Source organism: Hyposmocoma kahamanoa, unplaced genomic scaffold (genome assembly GCF_003589595.1).
Source record: "Hyposmocoma kahamanoa isolate Upper Pololo Valley unplaced genomic scaffold, ASM358959v1 279, whole genome shotgun sequence".
Classification (NCBI taxonomy): Eukaryota; Metazoa; Arthropoda; class Insecta; order Lepidoptera; family Cosmopterigidae; genus Hyposmocoma; species Hyposmocoma kahamanoa.
The window spans coordinates 664,983-688,173 of record NW_020653776.1 but is presented as its reverse complement, the minus strand read 5'-3'; the positions used below and the strand labels follow the sequence as shown (position 1 = coordinate 688,173).

The window sequence follows — 23,191 nt, the reverse complement described above, 5'->3', positions numbered from 1 at the left end:
CGTGTCGCTTTATTGTTTTACCTTATTACCTCTTATTTCTTGCCTTACTGAGCCAATTAATTTACTTAAAACGATTATAACATTTTGTGGAGAGCAATAAAATTATGAAGTATTCAATTAGTTTTCAGAGAAACTCTATTCATAATCAGAAATGATTATGTAGTAGCTAGAGCTAAATAATGCTAAAGGGCATCGGCATTTAGTCGTCTTATTGCTCTGACCTTCGTAAAACCCGTCTACGCAAAACAACGTTAGCTTTGTTCCTATATGGGCGTGCAGTTACTGACCTTAAGTTGTGTTGCAAAAAATATCGACATTGTCGTATAGTTCTTGCCCCTGAGGTAGCTAGACAAGGAATTATTGACTTTAATGAAATTCGTATATTAATGAATATATCAAATAGCAATAGAATTCATTATAAAAGGGTTCGGCCCAGGGAAGTCCTGTCCTCTTTATTTATGGTTAAAAAAAGTGAAATACTCAAATCTCACATGATGAAAAGTACACTTTCGCTTGACAGGAATATTTGTCAAAGTTCAGAAAATAATATTATCACATGATCAATTTTTGAATAATGTTACAAGGAAAAAAATGTCAAATGTGAAATGTTAAATGTGTGAGAAAAAAATGTCCACGACCATTTATCATTTATCTATTGATCACATTTGACGATTGACACAATACGGAATTTTTACCTTTTTTTGAGCTACGATCAGCAGTATGTATATCAGAGTCCACTTAAGTTATTGGTTCGTCCAATATATTGTATTATGCGACGTTTGTTTGTCGAGGTTTGTATTTATATTAGACGTAACGTTTTTATAATATCAAGTGAAGAGACGAACAAGTCGTGCGCCTGATAGTAAGCAGCACGCCTATCCGTTGCAGTGTCACTCAGAGCTTACTTAGCTTAGGACACTGCCACTGCGTCCATCACCCTGAGACATAAGTTGACAAGTCCTATGTGCCTGTAATTTCACCAGTACCTTTACCCTTAAAAACCAGAACACAGTAACTTACTGACATTACTGCTTGGCGGCAGAAATAGGTAAGGTGGCAGTACTACCCCGGACGAACTCTTTCACAAGGAGCTCTACTGCTACTAAAAATTTTAAATTTCCAATGTGTATGTGTCCTATTCGTACATCGCGATAACCCGAGAAGATGTTATTGTATTTCAAATTGTAGCATTGTGACCTTAGAGCATATTGTAACATTGATACTAATGTGAAAAAAAAATGGTTCTACTCACAGAAATTAAGATTTCTGTGTTTCTATTCCTGTTATTTGACGCTTTGGTATATTAGATATAATCTACTTAGAATTAATAATTAATACTCTTCCCGGTTGATGCATTTATTCCGCATACAGCTTTTTACGTTGCATAATTCCATAAACGGTATGTTACTGATGGTTTTTTCCGCAAGTAAGGTCAAAGGCATGGGCTATTTACGGAAACGACATAAGGTTTGAAGTCCACGCCAATTATGAGTTGTCAGAATGGCTAATAGACCTGATCGCTGCGGAAATCTTCTAATTAATAGCGTGGCTTTCACTATCGTTACGAATTTTGACTATAAACACTTCCTCATTATGAACGATGTGGATTGCAATTTGTGTAACGCGAGCACCTTTGATGTAATGTATATAGTAGCAGTAGATCTCCTTGTGAAAGGCCAGGGGAGTACCTACTGTACCTATTTCTGCTCCAAACTGTAATATAAGCGTTACTGAGTTCAGATTTTAAAGGTGCTGGTGAAATTACAGGCACTTGGGACTTGTCAACTTATGTTTCTGGGTGACGGGCGCAGTGGAAGTGCCTCTCAGATCTTCGTGATTTAAAGCTCTGAGTATTTATGATTAGGTGTATGATTTGTTAGTCCCGTCATTTGGTATATAAAAAAATAAGGTCATACAAAAATCTTTAAAAACCAAAGGCAAAGATCTGCAACAGGCACAATAAAATTCTTAAGGTCCGCTAAATCGTTCCGTGGCTTAGTTAGCATAATGTCTGGTACGGTTTGCTGGAAGACGTTCGTTGGTTCGAATCCAGCCGGATCGATGGAGTTTTTTCTAAGTGTTCGATCTTTGTATTAATAATTATTATATATTTATATTTTTCTAATATTCAACAATGTTTAACAACCCGTTTTTTGTCGTCAGATCTGGCAAGATGCTGCAGCAGATTCTCAGGGACATGTGGGTCGACCCGGAAATCCTGGCAGAGCTCGACGAGACCCAGAAACAGACGCTTTTCTGCAAGATGCGAGAGGAGCAGGTAAATTGCCACTGAATATTAGTTTTCTTATTTAAAAGCTTTGTTTATTTGTTACACAATGTTGGCCGTTCCATCGTAACATAAACTTACATGAATTGGCGGAGTTCTTTTTAAGTAAATTATTTTGTCTTTTTATTTTAAATACGTAAAAGAAAGTCGTATCCTCGGTGCGGCATCCTCGGCAGTGGGTTAAAACCCAATGAACTCGCCCGGGTTTTAACCGGGTTTTTACCCAAAGTGGAAGGTTTTAATCAGACACGGGGAATATGGAATACGGAATAATTCCTTAGTTATTACAAATTTCGAGGTAAAAGATGTTTTTAGACGAAAAAGGGGCAACTCTACACGATACCCACCTTGCAATCCTGTGGATTCTCACTATTAAGGATGCACATTACGATTCGATTGTTACGAAAATCTGTTCAAGTGCATACGACCTAACGAGTGTTTGTATCGAATCAATGCGATTTTCATGCTTTTTCATGGCCTTTGACGCAGATTTCATCCGGTACTCAACCGGCCTCGAGTGAGTGCCACCGGGAGCACGTACAGCACAGTATTGTCCAGATAGGTACAAGAGCTGTTAGCTCGCTCACATACCGTTGTGTATTGCACAACATACAAAAATATCATTAAAAGCAGAGTTGTCGGCACGCACACCTCCCGACGCCGAAGTATCTCTCTAATTCTAAAAATTCCTAAGCTACTGGAGGGATCGGAAGATGTCTAGCTTATCTTACAGTACTGGAAATGCAGACACAGTGTCCAGCGAAACCCGAGCATGGCTTCCAACTTAAACTCGCGCATCTTTTCACATTGGGCTCGTCCAGTCCGCTCCTAAGACGCACTACGCGGGCGGGATAGACGCCCCAGTCACACATTATCGGGGCAGATGAACGAGTCCATCCGAAACTAACACTAAATCGTGACAAACATTTCAAACCATTCAGAAATCAAACTATTAAATCAAGGCCAATATAATTGGAATTATCTTGCTATAAGCTGACCTTGAGGTTACCAGTGCTGGTGGCAAGACGGCCTATTCATTGTCAAAGGACATTGTAGTACTTTGAAGGTTTTTTCATTGTTGTACCTTGTTATGGTAAAAACTTCCGTAGGTCTTTTTTTTTTAGTGGAAATATAGATGATGTTTTTCCGGAGTTTGTGTTACAAATCGCAAACTCAGTTACGTTTTTTGTTTCACGTTACATACTTAACTGTGATTATTGTTTATAAATAAATAATAATGTACTATGCCAGACAGTTACGCGAATTACCTGTCCAGGTAAGTGTTAAACCAGCGAAATTCCGGTACCATGAGTGTACCTCGGAATGCAAACCGTTGGGTCAGGTTTGCATCTTGAGCGTTGGATGGGAAATGAGAAATGGCATTTTGTAAATTGTTTCCAATCTTAGTGTTCTCGATAGTGCCTCATAGTAAATTCTGGTACTCATTGTAGAGGGAGTCTCCTAGCTGGAGACAGCGCCGGCGTTAGCCCATGTAATACCAGGTTGAAATCATTACCCTAGCGCTCTTTTGTAGGCACGCGTTGAAAATGGAATACTTACATCCTCGTTCTTTTCTACTTAAGTTTTGATGACAGCGACCCTCCCTACCGACCCTTAGGGTATACAAGAAGGGCACTATAACCTGTTCAAGCACAGGGACCGTTTAAGTTCAGGTCTTGACCTCGGATCAGCGAGTGCACAGGGTTGTCACTGACTTCATCCGGTTCTCAAGTGGTTAGTGCCTCGGGTGAGCCGCCCCGGGTGCACTTACATTATCTTCCCTATTTTCCAAATAGGTATCGGATCACCCACACCTCCCGACGTCGAAGCGTCTCTCTAGTTCCCAGAAACCTACGCGTTGGAGGGACCAGATGAATGTCTAGCGCATCCTCTACTAGCTCTCCGGGCCAGTACTGGAGATGTCGGTAGCAGTGTGACAATGTCCAAACATAGCTTTCGACTTAAAGGGCAGCTCACACCACCTAGTAGACGAACTTACGAACGAAAAACTTGCATAGCTCGCCATCTTTGCTTAATCGAACTCAAAGTTGTATAAATCTCAGCCTAAGCGCCCAGTACACGTGACCGCGATGAAATTCGTGTCGAAGAAGCCCTAAGCGTGGGTCGCTCACTGTGCGCCATTGATATCTAAAGCCGGCACTGGTTTGAGACCTGGTAAATGACGTTGTTGTCTGGCAAATTATTATTATTGTTTAAATAAACCTTTGATGTTTATGAAATTATTTCACTAAACGTAAGGTTGTTTTGCGTTAGGTCACATTGATTACGATTTTACGATCCATTATTGAACACCTGCGGTGTTTGCGGCAATAACTATAGTAAACATAAGCACTATAACTGGCTATACCAATTAAATACCTTTTGAAAGCATTACGATGGTTAAAGGTAATAAAGCAAAAGTAACGTTCTGCGCAATTTTTTTATTGCGTATTTCGATTTAGCGCCTTGATTTCTTTTATGACATCATGCAATGGAACGGACAAGTCGTGCGCCTGGTGGTAAGCGACACGTCTAACCATGATTGCAATGCCACTCAGAACTTTAAATAATAATAATAATAACGCTCACACACTCAAAATAGCCCCGCACTAGGAAACCCTGTGTCGTGGGTGCCATGGACACATACATAGACAACCACTAAGTACACAGAAACTCACGAGGGAAATAAATGTAGGCCATACAAATATTTCTCCCGGCCCGGATATCGAACCTGGGACCTCTTCGTGGCAGTTCGGCATGGTAACCGTTCGGCCACGGAGGCAGTTAAATCGCAAAGATCTGAGGGGCACTGCCACTGCGCCCGTCACCCCGAGACATAAGTTGACAAGTCCCATGTGCCTGTAATTTCACCAGCACCCTTACCTTTCAAAACCGGAACGCAGTAATGCTGACATTACTGCTTGACGGCAGAAATAGGTAAGGTGGCAGTACTTCCCTGGACCAACTCTTTCACAAGGAGCTCTACTGTTACTTCTTCGTTGTTAATTCGACTGTATTTCTTTACTTTTTGCATGTATGTTACGCGATAACTCGCGATTCGTGAACAGATTTCTTTTTTTGTTGAAAAGAGGATACCTCACTGCCACTGCGCCCGTTACCTTGAGACATAAGTTGTCAAGTCACATGAGACTTGACAATTTATGTACCTGTAATTTCACCAACAACAAGTATTTTGTTAATTTTAGTCCTTTCAATACATTAAAAAGTTCCCCTGTAAAGGTGTGACTTTGGACTTACGATTCTTTACGTACGAGGATCCTATTCTATATCCTTCTTCATTCTTCATTTTTTTATATCAACGCCTCACTAGCTCAGGAATAAGTCAAGGATTGTTAGCTTCATTCCTGCTTTTCCGCTACAAATCGCATTTGCTGATAATTCTTTATTTTGAAGATTTCCAATCTCTGTCAACTTTTGCGTCACTCGTACTAATCCAAATTGACCCAATTCATTCTGATAAAGAGATATGAACTGAATACAATCGCATTAAAGATATAATCATTATTTTTAACCGACTTTAAAATTTTTTTGTATGTATATTACGCGATAACTCATTTATGAACCGACTTGGATAATTCTATTTTTGTTGGAAAGAGGGCACCTCAGTAGTGGTTTCATTTAAATTTGAAGAAAATATGCCTCTTAGGGTGGCAAACTAAGCGCTGAATCTGTTTTTACTTACTTCCGGTAACCGAATGCAATAAAACTTGGCAAATAGATGTAAATCCACAAACTTTTCAGGTTGATTTTTTAATACTCTGTACCGAGATTATGCAAGAATATGACATAAATTTGTACACAAGTTTTTTATCTTTCCCTTGCGAGCTGACTGTTGCTTAATGCTCTATTGACATCAATGTTCATTTTATTAGTTGCAGAAAAAATCCACAACGCAGCAAGGGTCAAACTAAAATGGAAAACTATACTTTTACGTTTATAACCTCCATCTGTGTAACTAAGACAGGTAAATGACATAAACGTTGCATCACTGTCTGCAGATTTCTAAACATGCAATGATGGCAGATTTTCTTGTCTACCAAGGTCATTTCTTTCTCATTATGAGAACAATTTTATGGGTTTTGTTCATCATCATCAACTCTTTTATACGTCCCACTGGTAGCGATGGTTTAGGCATATCATAGATTTCTCATACATAGCGCTACGGCTAAAAAGGCGTTGAAAAACCAAATACAAAGATAGACGAGTTCGTGAGGTCCGTTGGTTCGTTCCGTGGCTTAGTTGGTATAGCGTCTGGCACGGTATGCTAGAAGGCGTCGGTTCGAGTCAGGCCGAATAGAAGGAATTTTTTCTGAGCGTTCGATCTTTGTATCAATAATTATAACAAACTAGAGGAGTAATTTCCCATAAAAATAATTGAACATCAATTCAACAAAAATTTAAACTTTAATATAGTCAAAACTAGATATCCTAGGAATACAAGGAATAAAGTAGAAATATAGCCAAACAACGCTCCAAATTGGAATTTTACAGTAGAACGATGTTCGTATTAGCACCGAAATTATTTAATAAATTGCCGGATGCTCTTTAAGAATTAAATTGTAGACAATTTAAAATGAAATTGCATAATTTGTTACTTACTCTTCTTTATTTACTCTTGCTACTACAATATTAATGATTTTTTACTAGATAACATAAAATATAAAATTTGACTATTGTATGTTATATTTTTCACTTCTTATTTTCTGGTTAAATTCCAATTGTTGTAGTTTGTTTATGCTGTTGTTTTAATTTGAAAATTTTGAAATAGGTAGGAGAGTGCAGCTAGGTTGGGCAGTATTTGGGAAACTGCGTCATGTCTTCTCGTCACCACTCCCGCAGTGTCTGAAGACCAGGGTTTACAACCAAACCAACCTTTACAACCGGTCATGACTTACGGAGCCGAGACGTGGAAAGTGACGGTGAAACTGGCTCACAGACTACACGTCGCTTAGCGAGCTACGGAAAGCTGGGTATCTCGTTAAGGGACAAAGTCCGGAACGAAGTTATTCAGCATAAGGCTAAAGTTGTGGACATCGTCCAGAAATGTAGCAAGCTGAAGTGGCAGTGAGCTGGCCACATCTGTCGCAGAACCGATGAGCGATGGAGTAGACGGATTCTCGAGTGGAGACCACGTCTCGGCAAACGTAACGTAGAACGTCCCCCTGCAAGGTGGACCGATGATCTGAAGAAGGTCGCGGGTAGTGGTTGGAAGCGGAAAACGAGTGATCGGGCACTATGGCATACACTTGGGGAGACTTATGTGCAGCAGTGGGCTACAGTAGGCTGATTGATTGTTTTAATTTAACTTTAATGCATGCTAATTAAATTTTTATTGAATTGATATTCAATTATTTTTTGTGAAATTACTCCACTAGTTTGTTATAATTATTAATACAAAGATCGAACACTCAGAAAAAACACTCAGAAAAAATTCCTTCGATCCGGTCGGATTCGAACCGACGTCTTCTTGCATACCGTGCCAGACGCTATACCAACTAAGCCACGGAACGAACCAATGGACCTCACGAATTTTTCTATGTGCTTGCGTCGTGTCTTTGTATTTGGTTTTTCAACGACTTTTTAGTCGTAGCGCCATCTATGAGAAATCTTTGACAGATTTATCACCCAGTTAGTACCTTTACAGCTACCAGTCCTGGCGAGAGATGTCGCTATTCACTGTATTAATTATTTTTTTTTTTTATGCATGCTACTACTGCTAAATAAGAATTGTGTAAAATATTCGCATCCCAAGTTTTGGTGAAATATTTCATCTAATATAATGTATTTTAAGACCTGCATTGTTAACTACGTTTTTGACTGCGACTGCGAATAAATATTCTTGTATTCTTGTAATGTGACCGTCAATTTATATGTGTCTGAGCAACTTGACCGAGTAAATTGGTCAATTGCTCAATGTGCTCTGTCAATTTTGATCAAATATTAATGACAGTCAAGCACGTCACATGGACTTTTCTAGAAAACCACACTCTGTTCCTAAATTTGCATACGTATATTTTAGGGCTAGGGAGCAGAAAGTTAACAAAACTAGGTAGATAAAATGCTAATTAATAAACGTAAAGTCGAGTTCTTAGGTTTTCGCGATTGTTACACATAGGAAATGAAACTATTTTTCCGGATTTAAATCGCGTATATTTGTTTTTTCAAACAAACCAAACTGTTTTCTTTGTAAAATTATTAATAAGGTATTTAATTAATAACTATTGTAACTGTAGTGAAGAAATAGGGTGGTTTGCATTAATATTAGACATAACTGGTTGAAGACTGTACCACCTCAGTCAACCGTGACCATGGGACCTGTAAAGGGCCCGAAACGTCGGTTTGTTTGAAAAAACAAATATACGCGATTTAAATCCGAAAAAACGTGAAGTCATTTTCAATGTTAATAAAATCTTTTATTATTGATTCGTGTAGTATTAGAAGTAGTAGTAGTAGTATTCGTGTAGTAGTAGAAGTATTAAACAGTATTTTGTTAGGTATTTAAATATGTTTTAGCAATCAAAATGATTTAATGTGAAAATATTACGTCTTAGTCGACTGTTGTGACGATAACTGACCATTGTGCTCGATCATTTCTAGCATTTGACCATTGACTTACAAATAAATGGACGACGGGTCTAATACAAAAACTACGAAAAAAATGTCCCAAGTCAACCTATTTAAACGTAGTGACATGTAAAGGAATATGAAAACGCTAAGACGTTGAATTTAAATTGTAATGTCATCGCAGTACTGTCTAATTTTGCTTGCTTCGCTGTCAGTCGAACAAACGAAGACTAGAGCGTGAATGACGCTCTGTATACGATTTTAACGCCCTATAAGTTCGGAAACGACGTCCATATAATTGTAAGTCAATGCATTTGACGGTTAACTTACATCTCTACTCAGAGGTGCGAGCACGAATTCGAGCCCACAGCCTCTGCTTGAGAATCTGTAGGTCAAACTATTAGGCAACCACGGCTTTCTTTTTGTTATTATAACGTCGTGCGCCGGGTGGTAAGCGACACGCCTATTCGTAACAGTTGATGCGCCACTGAGAGCTTTAAATCACAAAGATCTCAGTGGCACTGCCACTGCGCCCGTCGCCCTGAGACATAAGTTGACAAGTCCCACGTGCCTGTAACTTCACCAGCAATCTTACCCTTCTAAACTGGAACGCAGTAATGCTCACATTACTGCTTGGCGGCAGAAACATGTATTACTTGATTTCCTTGCGTGGAAAAATCTCTAATATTGGACATAGATAAAAAATCACACACAGTATTAATGAGACATCATAGTGCACTACGCAATATCCCAGATCGTTGTTAAGCTATGTACTTACTGATACGCGTAATAAATTTACTATTTACTTTCAAAATGAGAAATTTTGTTGTTCAGCAATTATAGTAATAAATCGTAACAATCCATTATTGGTTTTTGAGGCGACAATTTTACAAGTAAATTTTAGAACGAACTATCAAAAACAAGGAAAAAATTTTTCGATGCTGTTTTACACTTTACGTACTAGTTGACACGTTATTTTATTTATTTCAAGTCACATGATCCATATAATATATACCTTAAGGACTAACTTCATAAAGATAATATCTCTAACAATGCCGTGCTGTTCTATTCGGTGGTATTGGGAAAAACAGCAAAACATCTAATTACAAAACAAACGGAATCAAATTTCATCGGTAATGAAATATTAAATAAGTAATTTTACAATTTTCGTCCATTATAGCAAAGCTCAAGTTAACTGGTCGATTTGAAGTGAAACAATTGACGACACCCGTCAATTGCTTTAAATTCGGGCTGGCCAATCGGAGCGCAGTTGTTACAGTGATGATATGGCAGAATACTTTTCAAACAAATTAAATGACATTTCATCTCTATTTCTGGTTATATACTAGATGATTTGGCTTTATGTCTAATGTACTCCACTATCTCCTCAGACTTCGTGGACATATCAGCATCCAATTACAATTAATGTGTTAAACTAATTAAATGTTATTCTGAAAAATTAACCCAATGCCAGTTACGATAGTTATTCAAGATGAGGACGGTGTTACCATGCCTAAGAGTCGATAATACCTTAGCTCGATTTCAATTTTTTTCCCGCACTAATACGGCTCATTTTTTATAGGACATTTTTACTTCAGAATTTCTTTTTACGAACGAAATTAAAACCATTTGAAAAATGTATATCGTATACTATATGTGTTATATTTAGTTCAGTTGATATAAAAAAATGGGTATACGTAATGTACCTATTGAATATCGCGGTTTTTAACTGACTTTAAAAAACTTCTTTTTTTTCTCAATTCTCTCGGTTCTCAATTAGACTCTGCTTTTTTTTGTGTGTATGCTACGCGATAACTCATTTGTGAACCCATTTTGATGATTATTTTTTTATTGAAAAGAAGATGCCTCAAAACTGGTCCCATTTAAATTTGAAGAAAGTATTCCATCTCTAAGGGTGGCAAAATACGGGGTGAATGACTTTTAAGGACAGTTTTTTTAGTGCTCTGTACTTACTGAGATTTCTATCGTGAACATTTTTAGAAATCTTGTTTTCACACCGTATATCCTCTATTTTACTATATATTTTTGTCCAAAGTGATTGGTTCAATACTTTCAATGTTATGCAGAATGAACCAAAGCCATTTTTGAAGTTGTATAAACTCATTATCGATATAAATGGTTGGGTAGTCAAAAATATACTCTGTATCTACAAGTATGTGTGACAAACTGTCCCGTCCTATTGTTGTACGCGCAAGTCACAGGAAATGACTCACGATTTCTGGAATCTTGACACATGCATCTGTCACTCCGATGGTGTACTCTAATGCATTGTAATAATGCACTTTTAGGCTTTCCGTTTTATGTTATGTAAATTCAGTGACGGTATCTGTTTTTGGTACTGAGAATTCTACGATGTTTGAATATGAACTTCGGTTGTGCTCTATTGTGTTCAATCGCTGCGTAGCATACTAATTAGTGAGAGTAAAAATAATTTTTATATAAAGGAATTCCTAGTCCTACGTGTCCTATAGTAATGAAATTCCGAAAGCACTTCGCAGAATATACAGACCAGAACCAATTTACAAAGTTTCCTAATTTGATTCTACTGGAAACCGAATCCGAGAACCCCTCATTAACGGCCACGAATCGAAGTCGTCATATGAATGTGATATCCATTCGAAATTTAAATGAAGATAATAATACGCCTTTGCACACAAATTCCTTCAACTATAAACAATCCAAGATATGACAATGAAGAGTTATAAATAACAGGTTAATAAAGGCCATGTGTGGACCACTCACGCTCACTCTAAAGTGAGAGCTGGGATTATGACATGCTCTATTATGAGCGTTTATCAGTTCCTTTTTTAAAATTTTACTTATCCATGAAATGGAATGTCAATGCCGAGAAAGAACCAATCAGGTAATTCTGATTGGCGATAGCCATACATGATTGGTTAGTTTTTCACATTGACACAGTATGTTTCGTTTCTATTTATTTTTAGAACAACCAAGAAGACATGAATTAAATGTTACAATGTAGAAACAGTGATACTAAATGGTCGCCACGGCATGCAAATGTGGATACGACAGAAAAAAATTAAACAAGATATTACCTAATGAAATTAAAAAAAATATAGATATCTTAAAATAAACCCTAACGTAAATAATATCAGTAGCTACAATGAATTATTACTGTTATTAAATAAGTAACTATTAATAATATAATCTCAGTACAGAGTACTAAAAAAACCGTCCTCAAAAGTACGTGGAAATACGTCTATTTGCTAAGTTTTATTGAAATATCCTTAAATTCGCCACTATACAGGACTTGACACTGGAGATAACAAAAATTGGTTCCCACTACTCAAAGTATATTGAGAGAAAAACGCCTTGAATTGGAGAAATAGCAAAATGAACCATTAAAATAATTGCTCCTTAAGTATAATTTAGGCGCTATTTATAGAATTGAATCTTCATGTGTGAACAGCCACCCTTAGAGGTGGTTGATTTTCTTCAAAATGAAATGGGACCACTATGGAAGTACCCCCTTTCCAACAAAAGAAGAATCATGAAAATCGGTTCACAAATACCGGAGTTATCGCGTAATATACATACAAAAAAAACATACGGTCGAATTAAAAACCTCCTCCTTTTTTAAAATCGGTTAAAAACTAGTTTGTTATTAGTATTAATACAATAATCGAACACTAAGAAAAAAATCCTTCGATCCCACTGGATTCGAACCAGCGTGTTCCAGCAACCCGTGCCAGACGCTATTCCAGCTAAGCCACGAAACGAACTAGCGGACCTTATGAATTTTTCTATGTGTTGGAAATCTATTTCTTCAAACATCGTGACATTGAATAAACTTAAAAGTTACAAAATAAACTAATTAAAAATATTTGTAAACTAAAAATGCAAAGAAAAAATATGTAATACTACATTGACGCAGACGCGAGAGCACATTTCTATAAAAATACTTTTTGGTTAGATAATTTTAGTTGGTTCTATTAATTCGTTAATAGTATCTTTAATACTTTCTCGTTTGGGACAGGCTTAGCAAATGTTTTATTTCCGTGTTATTATTATTATCTTTTTTAATGTTCTTTTAAGTAACTTAATATTATAGGTAACGGTTATATTGAGTATCAAAAAACCACACAATGCAAGAATAAAAAATAATAAAACAACATCATCAAGTAAAGCAGGCCGATGAGCGCAAAAAGCGAGAGAGAGGCAAAAACCGACCTTGTGTCTAACATAACTGAAAGTTCATTCATTAGAGGCTAAATCATAGATTCCCAAACTTCTTGGCTCACCGCCCCCTTAGGCATGATAACAAAATTTCAACGCCCACCACCATAAAAAAAATTAAAAACAGGTATTTTCTATATTAACTTTATACAAAAAATGACAAGGAGAAAAATTATAAATACATACTATATAACTACATATTTTAGTTTATACTATAGATAATTCAGGTTTTTGTTTCAAATGTGGTAGCACCCCCTGGACAGCATCAACGCTTTCCAATTGCTTCCGATTTCCAATTACCCCCTAGTACTCTTCAGCGCCCACGGGGTAGGGTGGTCCCTACCGTACGGGACACTACGGGCTAAATTATTATGGCTAATGCACAGTGTCAATTATGTTGTAATTTATTTTCAAAAACAAAATAATACAGTGTTTGACAACCTCGGTGACCTAACGGTTTACATTGTGGGCGATGGATGCAGAAGTCCCGGGTTCGTTTCCCGGTAGGACCAAAATAACCTTTTCTAAATTGGTTCTGATCTGAGTGTACCGGTCAGTTCACCAGAATTCCGTTGCTCTGGTACTCATATCTTTTTTTCATAATATCAAGTAACTGGAACAACAAGTGTGCCCGGTGGTAAGCTACATGCCTGTCCATAACAATTGCTGTGGCACTCGGAGCTTTAAATCGCAAAGATCTGAGGGGCCCTGCCACTGCGCCGGTCACCCTGAGACTAAGTTGACAAGTCCCTGTGCCTGTAATTTCACCAGCACCCTTACCCTTCAAAACCGAAATGCAGTAATGCTCACATTACTGCTTGGCGGCAGAAATAGGTAAGGTTGGCAGTACTTCCCTGGACGAACTCTACCACAAGGAGCTCTTTCGAACACTCAGAAAAAATTCCTTCGATCTAGTAAATTTAAAATAATAATTGATTGTAGAAAAATAATTAAATGTGGGTTACACAACCTTTGCGCTGCCTCAGATCACACACGACATAATAATAACAGCCGGCACACTTGCTCAAGCGCACATGGTCAAGTGCGATTTAAGGCAAAGTGTGTGTGTATTGAGCGCAACATCTCTATAATTAATATTTCAATTATCGTACATTACACTACATGTGCAATGTGCGGCAAGTTTGAATTGTGATTATCGCAAATATTACTTGTGTGTAGGCAGAATTTATCATCACCAAGCCTACAATCACTAGATTGGTTTACAATTAAGGTACACATAATATACTATATACATGGGTAGCTAAATACATACAGAAGATACAGTTGGAGCGGAGTAAAATGTATATAATGACTTATAGGGATTACTTATTAAATTCAACTGAATGGAGATTAATTATTGAATTATTCAGATTTAGTTATATAATGTTGCTAAATACTAAGTTTGCGATACAAGCGCAATTACAAATGTGTTTGCTATGGTCGAGGGCAGGCTGAAAACCAGTGCTGAACGACTTCTGTCGCTCAGTAAATGCTAAGCCTGCCCCCCACACACAAATCATTTAATGTATATTATTTATTTGCACTTATAAAAAAAATTTTATGCCTACTTTTGTTATGTAATTAATACATGTGGAAAAAAATGGTTTAGATAAGCGTAGCGATGCTTATGTCGAGTGTTGAAAGGTGAATTACCGCTAAATCAGAGTTACAGTCTTTATTCAGCTCTGGCAATAGTTGAATGGATCTTTTTTCATACGCCACAGCAGTACACATGACATTTATTCAAATTGAGTTGACTGTTTAAAATCGGATTACGATTGCTTCGTATTTTTTTTTTAATTTTATGGTTTGTTTTACTTTTGCTTCGTCTTTTTTATTTATTTACTATATTACTATATTTTTGTGTAGTGCTATTGTAATAAATGAATTCTATTCTATTATTTACTTATTACAAATTTAGTTACAAATTTAAATTGCCGCATTTCGAGTACATAATACCGTTTACAAAAATTTGCTGAACATTGCACAGAATAAGATTGATTCAGAGCTCCTGAGTAATATTTTACTCAAAGTTCCAGTTAGGAAATTTCGTAAACATAATTTTCTCTATGTTCCATTTAGTCGTACTAATTTTAGAATTAATAGTTATCTACTAAGATCGTTATCATTATTTTACCCACTCAATGATGACTGTCGCATAGAAGAAGAACATGGCTGAAAAGACCAACTTTGAATTTTTAAGTGAGAGAGGCGGTATTCCCCGGCAGTAACACAATGGACCGGAGTCAGGGACTCAAATTCAAGAACTATTATAATTATTAATTTATTTCAATTAGTTCGTATTATTTTTATGACATTCATGTTGTAAAAATACTTCCGACGTAAGACCACATGTGGCTTTATTGTAGCAAGGGTATAAGTGCTTCAAGAGCGATAATGAAAAAATATAAATATATAATATAAATAAATATGAATAATGTATATTTTTTTATTTTGAGATCACACAATTTTTATAATATCAAGTGATGAGACGATCAAGTAGTCGAACGCCTGATGGTAAGCTACTCGCCTGTGCATAACAGTTGCAGTGGCACTCAGAGCTTTAAATCGCAAAGATCTGAAGGGCACTGCCATTTCGCCCATCACCCTGAGACATAAGTTGACAAGTCCTATGTGCCTGTAATGTCACCAGCACCACAGTAATGCTGACATTACTGCTTGAGAGCATAAATAGGCAAGGTGACAGTACTTCCCTGGACGAACTCTTTCACAAAAAGCTCTGCTGCTATTTTTTTATATGAAACTTAAACATAATGCTCATTTCAACAAACTCTCTTAATTCCAGGTCCGACGTTGGCAATCGTGGGATCAAAAAGTGGTGAAAGAACAAACTGAGAGACCGAAACTGCTGAAGAACAGCAGGAAGCAGGTGCAGTTTATGAAAGGAGAGGATGGGGAGCCCTGGGTTTGTATTCTTACGTTACCTAAATAAAGACAGAAATAATAACGCGGATTTCTTTCCAATGAATTGTGAGCGATGTTAGTATGTGTTGGCTTGAGGTAATTTTTTGTATTATCAATAAAGTCTGCTTTCCATTAAATAACGTTTAAAAATGACATAGTTCAATAACTCGCGAATTTTTACCAAAATTTGTGCATCCAACAACATTGTAAGTGCGTTTGCGCACATCATCCGATTCGTATCAGGGGGTCTAGTCTCGATCCCCGTCCGACATCCGTCCGAAACAATTACTGCCAAATAAGCAATTCAAATTCAAATTTCAAATTCAAATTCAAATATTTATTTCAGATAAAATCCATATAGAGTTAGTAAACCAAACAACTTAAGAACTAGTGTTAGTATTAATATTATTATAATCTGAAAGACTTATACATTTAAGATAGTGTGGAGCTCTATCCACCTACGCAGGAGTGGCGAGTCCCACCGATCCTTAAACACACACAGGATGCCGTTGGAGCTATCACGGAGGCGCCTTAGCGCAGATGCACACCTTTTCCTCGTGATGGCCATGAAACCGTCCATCTGAGCCTCGGCAAACATCCCCGATGCACTACACCTCCACGGAAGCCCCATCAGCACCCTGAATGCGTTATTATATTGAACACGCAAATCGCTGAATGTCCGCCCCGAATACGCGACCCACAGACTGCACGTGTACAGCACTTGACAGTAGGCTTTAAATAATGTAATTTTAACTTGTTTAGTACAACGTGCAAATCTGCGAGCCAACATAATACAGCGAACAGCCAGCGACCTGCGCTCCCTCTCTATGTCACAATTGTCATTGAGATTCTCCGTGACCCAATGACCCAAATATTTAAATTTCGACACCCTGGACAAAATTGTACCACAGAGTGACACTTCCACAGAGAGCAATACTTGACCAAATGAAAAGACGCGTGATGCGAATGGAGCTTCATACTTGATAATTGTCTTTTAATTTTGTCGAATATTACTTATTTGACAGTAATTGTTTCGGACGGATGTCGGACGGAGGTCGCGAGTAGACCCCAGTTCCGAATCCGAGAAATGACGGTCCGAAATGTCACACGGATCATTTTATCTCTAGATATACAAGCGATAATCGTATTTTCTCGCATTCGAATCGGAATTCGGTCCGAGTTTTCTAGATTTGTATAGTCTCAGATTCGGAAAGAATACGAATCGAATGTTCTGCGCAAACGCGCAACACATAGAAAAATCACGATTCCAGAAAAAATATCTTTATATCATTTTTAGAGTTATATCTGTCCTAGCTAATAATGAGTACGGACACTAAATGAAATGTAAGCGAGCCACCTAGTGTTATAGTCCGCACAACTACGTTTCCAGCGCTTCGACAATGTCGTGATATTATTGGCAGGCACAACCGGGCACACCTTTCGATGTCGCCACACAGTAAAGTAGTCCTCACAGAACTGTCCTACATTTCGCCTAGTGCCTGTTTTGATCGTTAAAATTAATAGAAAGCGCAAGATGTTATTCGATTTCATAAATATTCATTTCACGGCTGTTCCAGAGCAAACCCTAGTAAGGGCACGTTCCCTTTATGTCTTGACGTGGTTCGTATATTTAAATGAAGTTTTTTTTAAATCTACATTTAAGGAGCTTTACCATGTGTGTCAATGGTAATGTCGCTCCGTAATGCTACTAAATTTATACATCTAACCTAGATTATGACAATCTAAATATATTTTGTACAGTATCTTGGCTTCGTTTGATGTAGGAACGGCCAATATACTTTTACACCACCCAGTCTGTCGTATGTTAACCACACTGCCCAACTGTCTCCCGATTCTCTCGGTCCGAACACATTCCATCAAAACGTGGTAAACGTCTTCAATGACGCCGCAATTGTTACAATGTGGAGTTGGTGTAATGCCCATCAAAAAAGTAAACTTCTTTGAAGGAATGTGCCCAGAGCGCAACCTCAGAGCCGTCACAACATTAAGTGTCGTATTCCAGAACTCTACTCAATACTCAAGTCAGGACTTGAGTATTGCAGTGAGCACTGAAAATCATACTCAAGTCCTTGCCATTATGGTCGTATTTCCAGTACTTGAAATCATACTCAAGTCTGCTCAAATCCTGACTTGAGCATTGAGTAGAGTTCTGGAATACGACCCTAAGTCTGATGAAGTTGTTCACAAATAGAACAATACGATTAAATGTCGTTCACGTTTACGTTTTTGACGTTACGACGACAGACTGTCGTGGCATTGGGAACAGCTAGATCGACAGTCGTTCGACGATAAATAAAACGTCACGATAAAAATGTGACGACAGATAATCGCAGCTTCAAACGATTCTGTTGTGCAAGCGGCTGCCGTGAACCGATAAATTGTCGTCACGATCTAGTGGGAACAGCTAGACACGACAGTCGTTCAACGATTAAATAAACGTCCACGACACAGTCACTACAGATAGTCGTTATAATATGGGAACAGGCTGGATGCGACAGTCGTCCATCGATAAATAAAATGTTGTTACAAAATTAAGGCGAATGCGCCCTAAGGAACAAATCTTTTGAAAATCAAATTAATCGGAATACTACTCCCTCACTCAATTAGCACATCAATTTGTTATTTTTTTGTACAATAACATTCAATAACAAAGAAAAAGGGGCTAAAATAAATATATTTCAATTTAAAATTAAAAATACTATAATTATAAAATAATAATAACGCACCCATTCAAAGCACCGCACTAGGAAGACCCCTGTACAAGGTCAAGAGCACATCAAGCTTGACACTTAAGGTTTAAATCCAACTCTATTGCGGCTTACGATAAGAACGGTCCAAAAGTGTCAGCTTGACGTGCTCTTGTCTGTACAAGCTGATCTGTCAAGATTACAGATTCGCAGTGTTTTTGTGCGACGTCATATTATAAGTCATATTTCCAGAAACAGATTTCCTTTACGGGAAATACCTTTGCCTTGGTATCATCCCACAGGTCACATTCAATTCTTGTAAAGTATTAAAGTTGATAGTTCTATAATTGTTATAATTCCACTTATTCTAGGTTTGGGTGATGGGGGAACACAAAGACGATAAATCCATTGAGAGTATCTTGGCGGAAGAAGCTAAGCAACGTGCGCTGGCGCAGGCTCGACAGGAAGCCCACCAGCTGCGCAAATCAGTTGAAAAGGAGCTCACGCAATTGATTGATTATAAGCCGCTGGATAGCTTGGAACAGGTATAGAAATCCAGAAATTAGATTTTGATATTTTTAGTCCACCGTTTTGTGAACTTTTAGCAGCAGTATAGTATATATGCCACCTTACCTACTTCTGCACCCAAGCAATAATATGAGCATACTGCGTTCAGGTTTTTCAAAGTCAAAGTCAAAGTCAAAGATTATTTATTCCATAGGTAAAATAAATTACACTTGAAAACGTCACATTTAAGCCACTGCTCGTTCACTACGCTGACCTCCCTGAGAAGAACGAGCAAGAAACTCTAGGGATTGCTCTTTTCAAATAAACTTAAATGCTATGGAATACACTTTGAATCAAATTTGTGTGGATTCTGGAGCCATGTCGTCTTTCCATATATCTTTATCTAACACGTAGTCTTCAATTTTGTAATATGATTTTTCGATCAAAATATTTTTAATGTAGTTTTTAAACTTAGGAAATGATAAACTTAATATATGCTCCGGAATCTTATTGTAAAAACGTATACAGTTCCCCATAAAAGAGTTGTTTACCTTGGTTAAACGAAATCGTGGTACCATGAGTTTGGATTTAGCTCTAAGGTTAATATTATGGGTATCTTCTTTCTTATTCAAATTAGGTATATTTTTTGAAGGGTAAGTGTGATGATGATATTACAGGCACCTGGACTTGTCCACTTATGTCTCTGAATGACGAACGCAGTGGCAGTGCCCCTCAGATTACTGCGATTAAAAGCTCTGAGTGACTACCTACTAACCTTTTATGATACTTTTAGACCCCGGTTTCCCGTTTTCTTGCTTTATTGAAATATTATATTATCTGGTGTTGTAATGTTATTAATTCATAATTCCAGAAATTCGACCTATCCCCAAAGAGCATTGAATCGCTAGAAAATAATATCGAGATCTACTGCACCGTGGATGAACTGCGTCAGCGCATCGAGGCGCTCGAGCCCGAAGTGACCGACAAACAGAACAAGGACACAGACTACTGTACTGAGAACATGAAGCTGGATTTGAATAAGAATAAGCTGCACTTTAATTTTATTGAAGGGAAGAGAGATGTTTTGCAGGTGAGGCTTATCCAAGTTTTTTTAATAGCTGTGAAAGCCCAGAATCACAGGGATGTCTGAAATAGCGCTGCGCGATTGTGAGTGTTTCCAGTATTCGACTCCTTGGTAATTACTTAATGATCTGAATGATCAAATTTTTGTTGAATTAATATTCAATAATTTTTTGTGAAATTACTCCACTAGTTTCTTATAATCATTAATACAAAGATCGAACTCTTATAAAAAATTCCTTCGATCCGGCCGGATTCGAATCGACGTCTTCTAGCAAACCGTGCCAGACTCTATGCCAACTAAGTTTAGTTGGTTGTTATCTAAATCGCAAACTAGTTGAATGTCAATTCAATTAAAAGTTAATAGCGACATCTCTAGCCAGGGCTGGTAGCTGTAAAGGTATCCAACTGGGTGACGAAATACTTTAATAGATTTCTCGTAGATGGCGCTAAAAACTTGTTGAAAACCAAAAATGCAAAAATCCAGTAACAAGCACAACGATACTCGTGATCTTCTAGCCCTCTCTGAGTTATGGTAATAACCGTATATGTGACGGGGACAGGGATAATATTTATATAATAATAATAATAATTATATTGCATTTTAGGACTTAGGTATCCCAAACAACGGCGACGGTGTTAGCCACCGGGTGGCGGCTTGGGAGCGTCGTGTGGCTGCAGCACGTGCAGGCGACATCCTGCGAGGGTTAAAGGCCAGAAGAGCGAGGACTTTACGGGACGCACAGCAGCATGCGCAAGAAGATGAGGCTGCTTGGAGAGAGCAGGGTATAAAATCATTGCATTTAAACCTTATTGGATCTTACGTCTTTCATGTCGAGACATAGATAGGAGACCGAGATGGTAGACAGACACAGGAGACCGAAACAAATGTCTTCGTCTCTGGTGGTGTATTGTGAGGCGCCGAGACAGCGACCACTGTTTAATCAGTATTGCGTTGCCAGTCGTTGGAGACACCCGTGTACTGGAAAGTTATGGGCAGCGTAATGGAAAGCTATACAGTTATCAATATTAACATAATATCATCCTTAAAATTTTCATCCCTGTATGAGTCAACCTGCCAATTAAATAACGTAGGATGTTGTCATATCATTTCAATTAATTTATTCGTTTTCCCATCAGAAAACGACGTAATTTTTCACAATAGCCCACTTGCTTTTCGAATAAGACTCGCGATACCACTTGTCCGCAGCAGAGATTGTCTCACTGTCTTCGGTCTCGCGTCGCAGTCGTCTGTCTCGATCTCACTCGTGAACTGAACACCTACAAAGTCAAGTAACGGTTTTGGTCTCCCGTCTGTGTCTCTCGTTTCGGTCTCAACGCGAACCACCACCTTTAGACGACCTCCGTGGTCGAGTGGCTTGCATAATTGTGTCGCCATCTCTGAGTTCCTGGGTTCGATTCCCGGCCGGGTTAATGTAGAAAATCAACTTTCTATATTATCTTGAATCTGAGTGTTGAGGTCTGTCGTTGGTTCCAATTTCCATAACACAAGTAGTTACTTACTTTGGGACCAGAGCACCGTCTGTGATGTTGCCTGATATTTATATTTATTACTTAGATATTAACTAAATATACATAAGAATGAGTGGACATACAATTTTGGAATGTACCATCTCATCAACCATCTCCAATGAAGAAGTTTTCTCAACAGTTCGCGTGAATTGAAAAACATGGTACCTCCTATAAACAACTAATGTAATTATTTTTTTCATTACTAACGCATTATATTTTTTGAATATTCTACTTATCTACACTGGAAAATTAAATTGGTTACAGAGCGTAAAGCGAAGGAAGCTGAAGCGGCGATGCGCGAGATCGCGCGAGCTGCGCGTGAGGCGCATCGTCGCAACGCCGACCTCGATTCTGCGCCTGCGCCGCCTGCACCGGAAGGTGAGACGCCACACTTTCGCGTGAAATAATTCAGGACCTCGATATTTTAAGGGCAGTAATGAGACTCGATGTCAAGTCAACAAACACACGATCTCTAACACCTGCTTGGAGTAACAATGCTGCAAGTAATACAAATAAATGCAAATTATGCCATTAACAGAAAGTTTTATACCCTATCTCATTGTGAGGTAATAGCGCCAAGAGCAAATATACTATTCAGAAATAAGTTGTGGCGATGGTGGGTAAAAAGCCGATTATAACAACATTGAGACTACCTGATAATAAATAGTAAGAAATAAAGACCTTGTGATTCCAATCGTTGAGAGATCATTTGAAAATGAGGGCCCATCATTGGAACATTACACAGAAGGTACATGTCATACTTAAATTATCTTTTTTTACGCACCTCGTATTTAATTGGTAATTTAAACAGTACAACGTATTGGCAACTGTGTTGCTATAGTACCCATGTGGAATTTGTGACGCATAAAAAGAAGGAAAATAGTTAACTGCGTAATTTGAATTATAAATATGTAATTATTTCTTATATTACCGGGTGTTTTGTGAATATAATGTTACTGTAGTTCTCTGGTGTCAGTCAGTCAGACGTGAAAATTTATATAATTGAAATTGGTTCTCCTTTTATAAAGTTTTTTTCGGTTCTCGTTTTTGGATTCTTTCTTAGATTCTTGTAAGAGTTTTAGTGGTATAAAAGTCATTAACAAGCTTTCAATTCAATTCATTACCTGATGTACTATATTTGGGGATATATTCAGCATATCTTAACAAACGTAACATTATCAATCAAAACGATGTCTCGAAAATCTGAAGATACAGCCGCAAGAAGGCAATCATATGCAAGGCCTATGGGAAAGAAAACTTTCAAAGAAGACATTTATAAATTCCTTCAAGATTTCAAAGCAGAACAAGTACAGGTTTTGGAGAAATTAACAAATGAAGTTATAGGGTT

General features: G+C 37.8%; 1 protein-coding gene across 3 annotated transcripts in view; it reads left to right on the top strand.

Annotated features, from left to right (window-relative positions):
- Positions 1-23,191, top strand: part of LOC113229131 (SH2 domain-containing protein 4B-like) — a 117,591-nt gene that overhangs the window by 87,617 nt on the left and 6,783 nt on the right. For all 3 annotated transcript variants that reach the window (XM_026462628.1, XM_026462626.1, XM_026462627.1), the window contains exons 3-8: positions 2,164-2,278; positions 15,897-16,016; positions 19,095-19,268; positions 20,102-20,320; positions 20,919-21,096; positions 22,108-22,221. In XM_026462628.1, coding sequence (XP_026318413.1) covers positions 2,174-2,278; positions 15,897-16,016; positions 19,095-19,268; positions 20,102-20,320; positions 20,919-21,096; positions 22,108-22,221 — 910 coding nt within the window. In that variant the 5' untranslated portion in view covers positions 2,164-2,173. The remainder of the gene's footprint in view (positions 1-2,163; positions 2,279-15,896; positions 16,017-19,094; positions 19,269-20,101; positions 20,321-20,918; positions 21,097-22,107; positions 22,222-23,191) is intronic.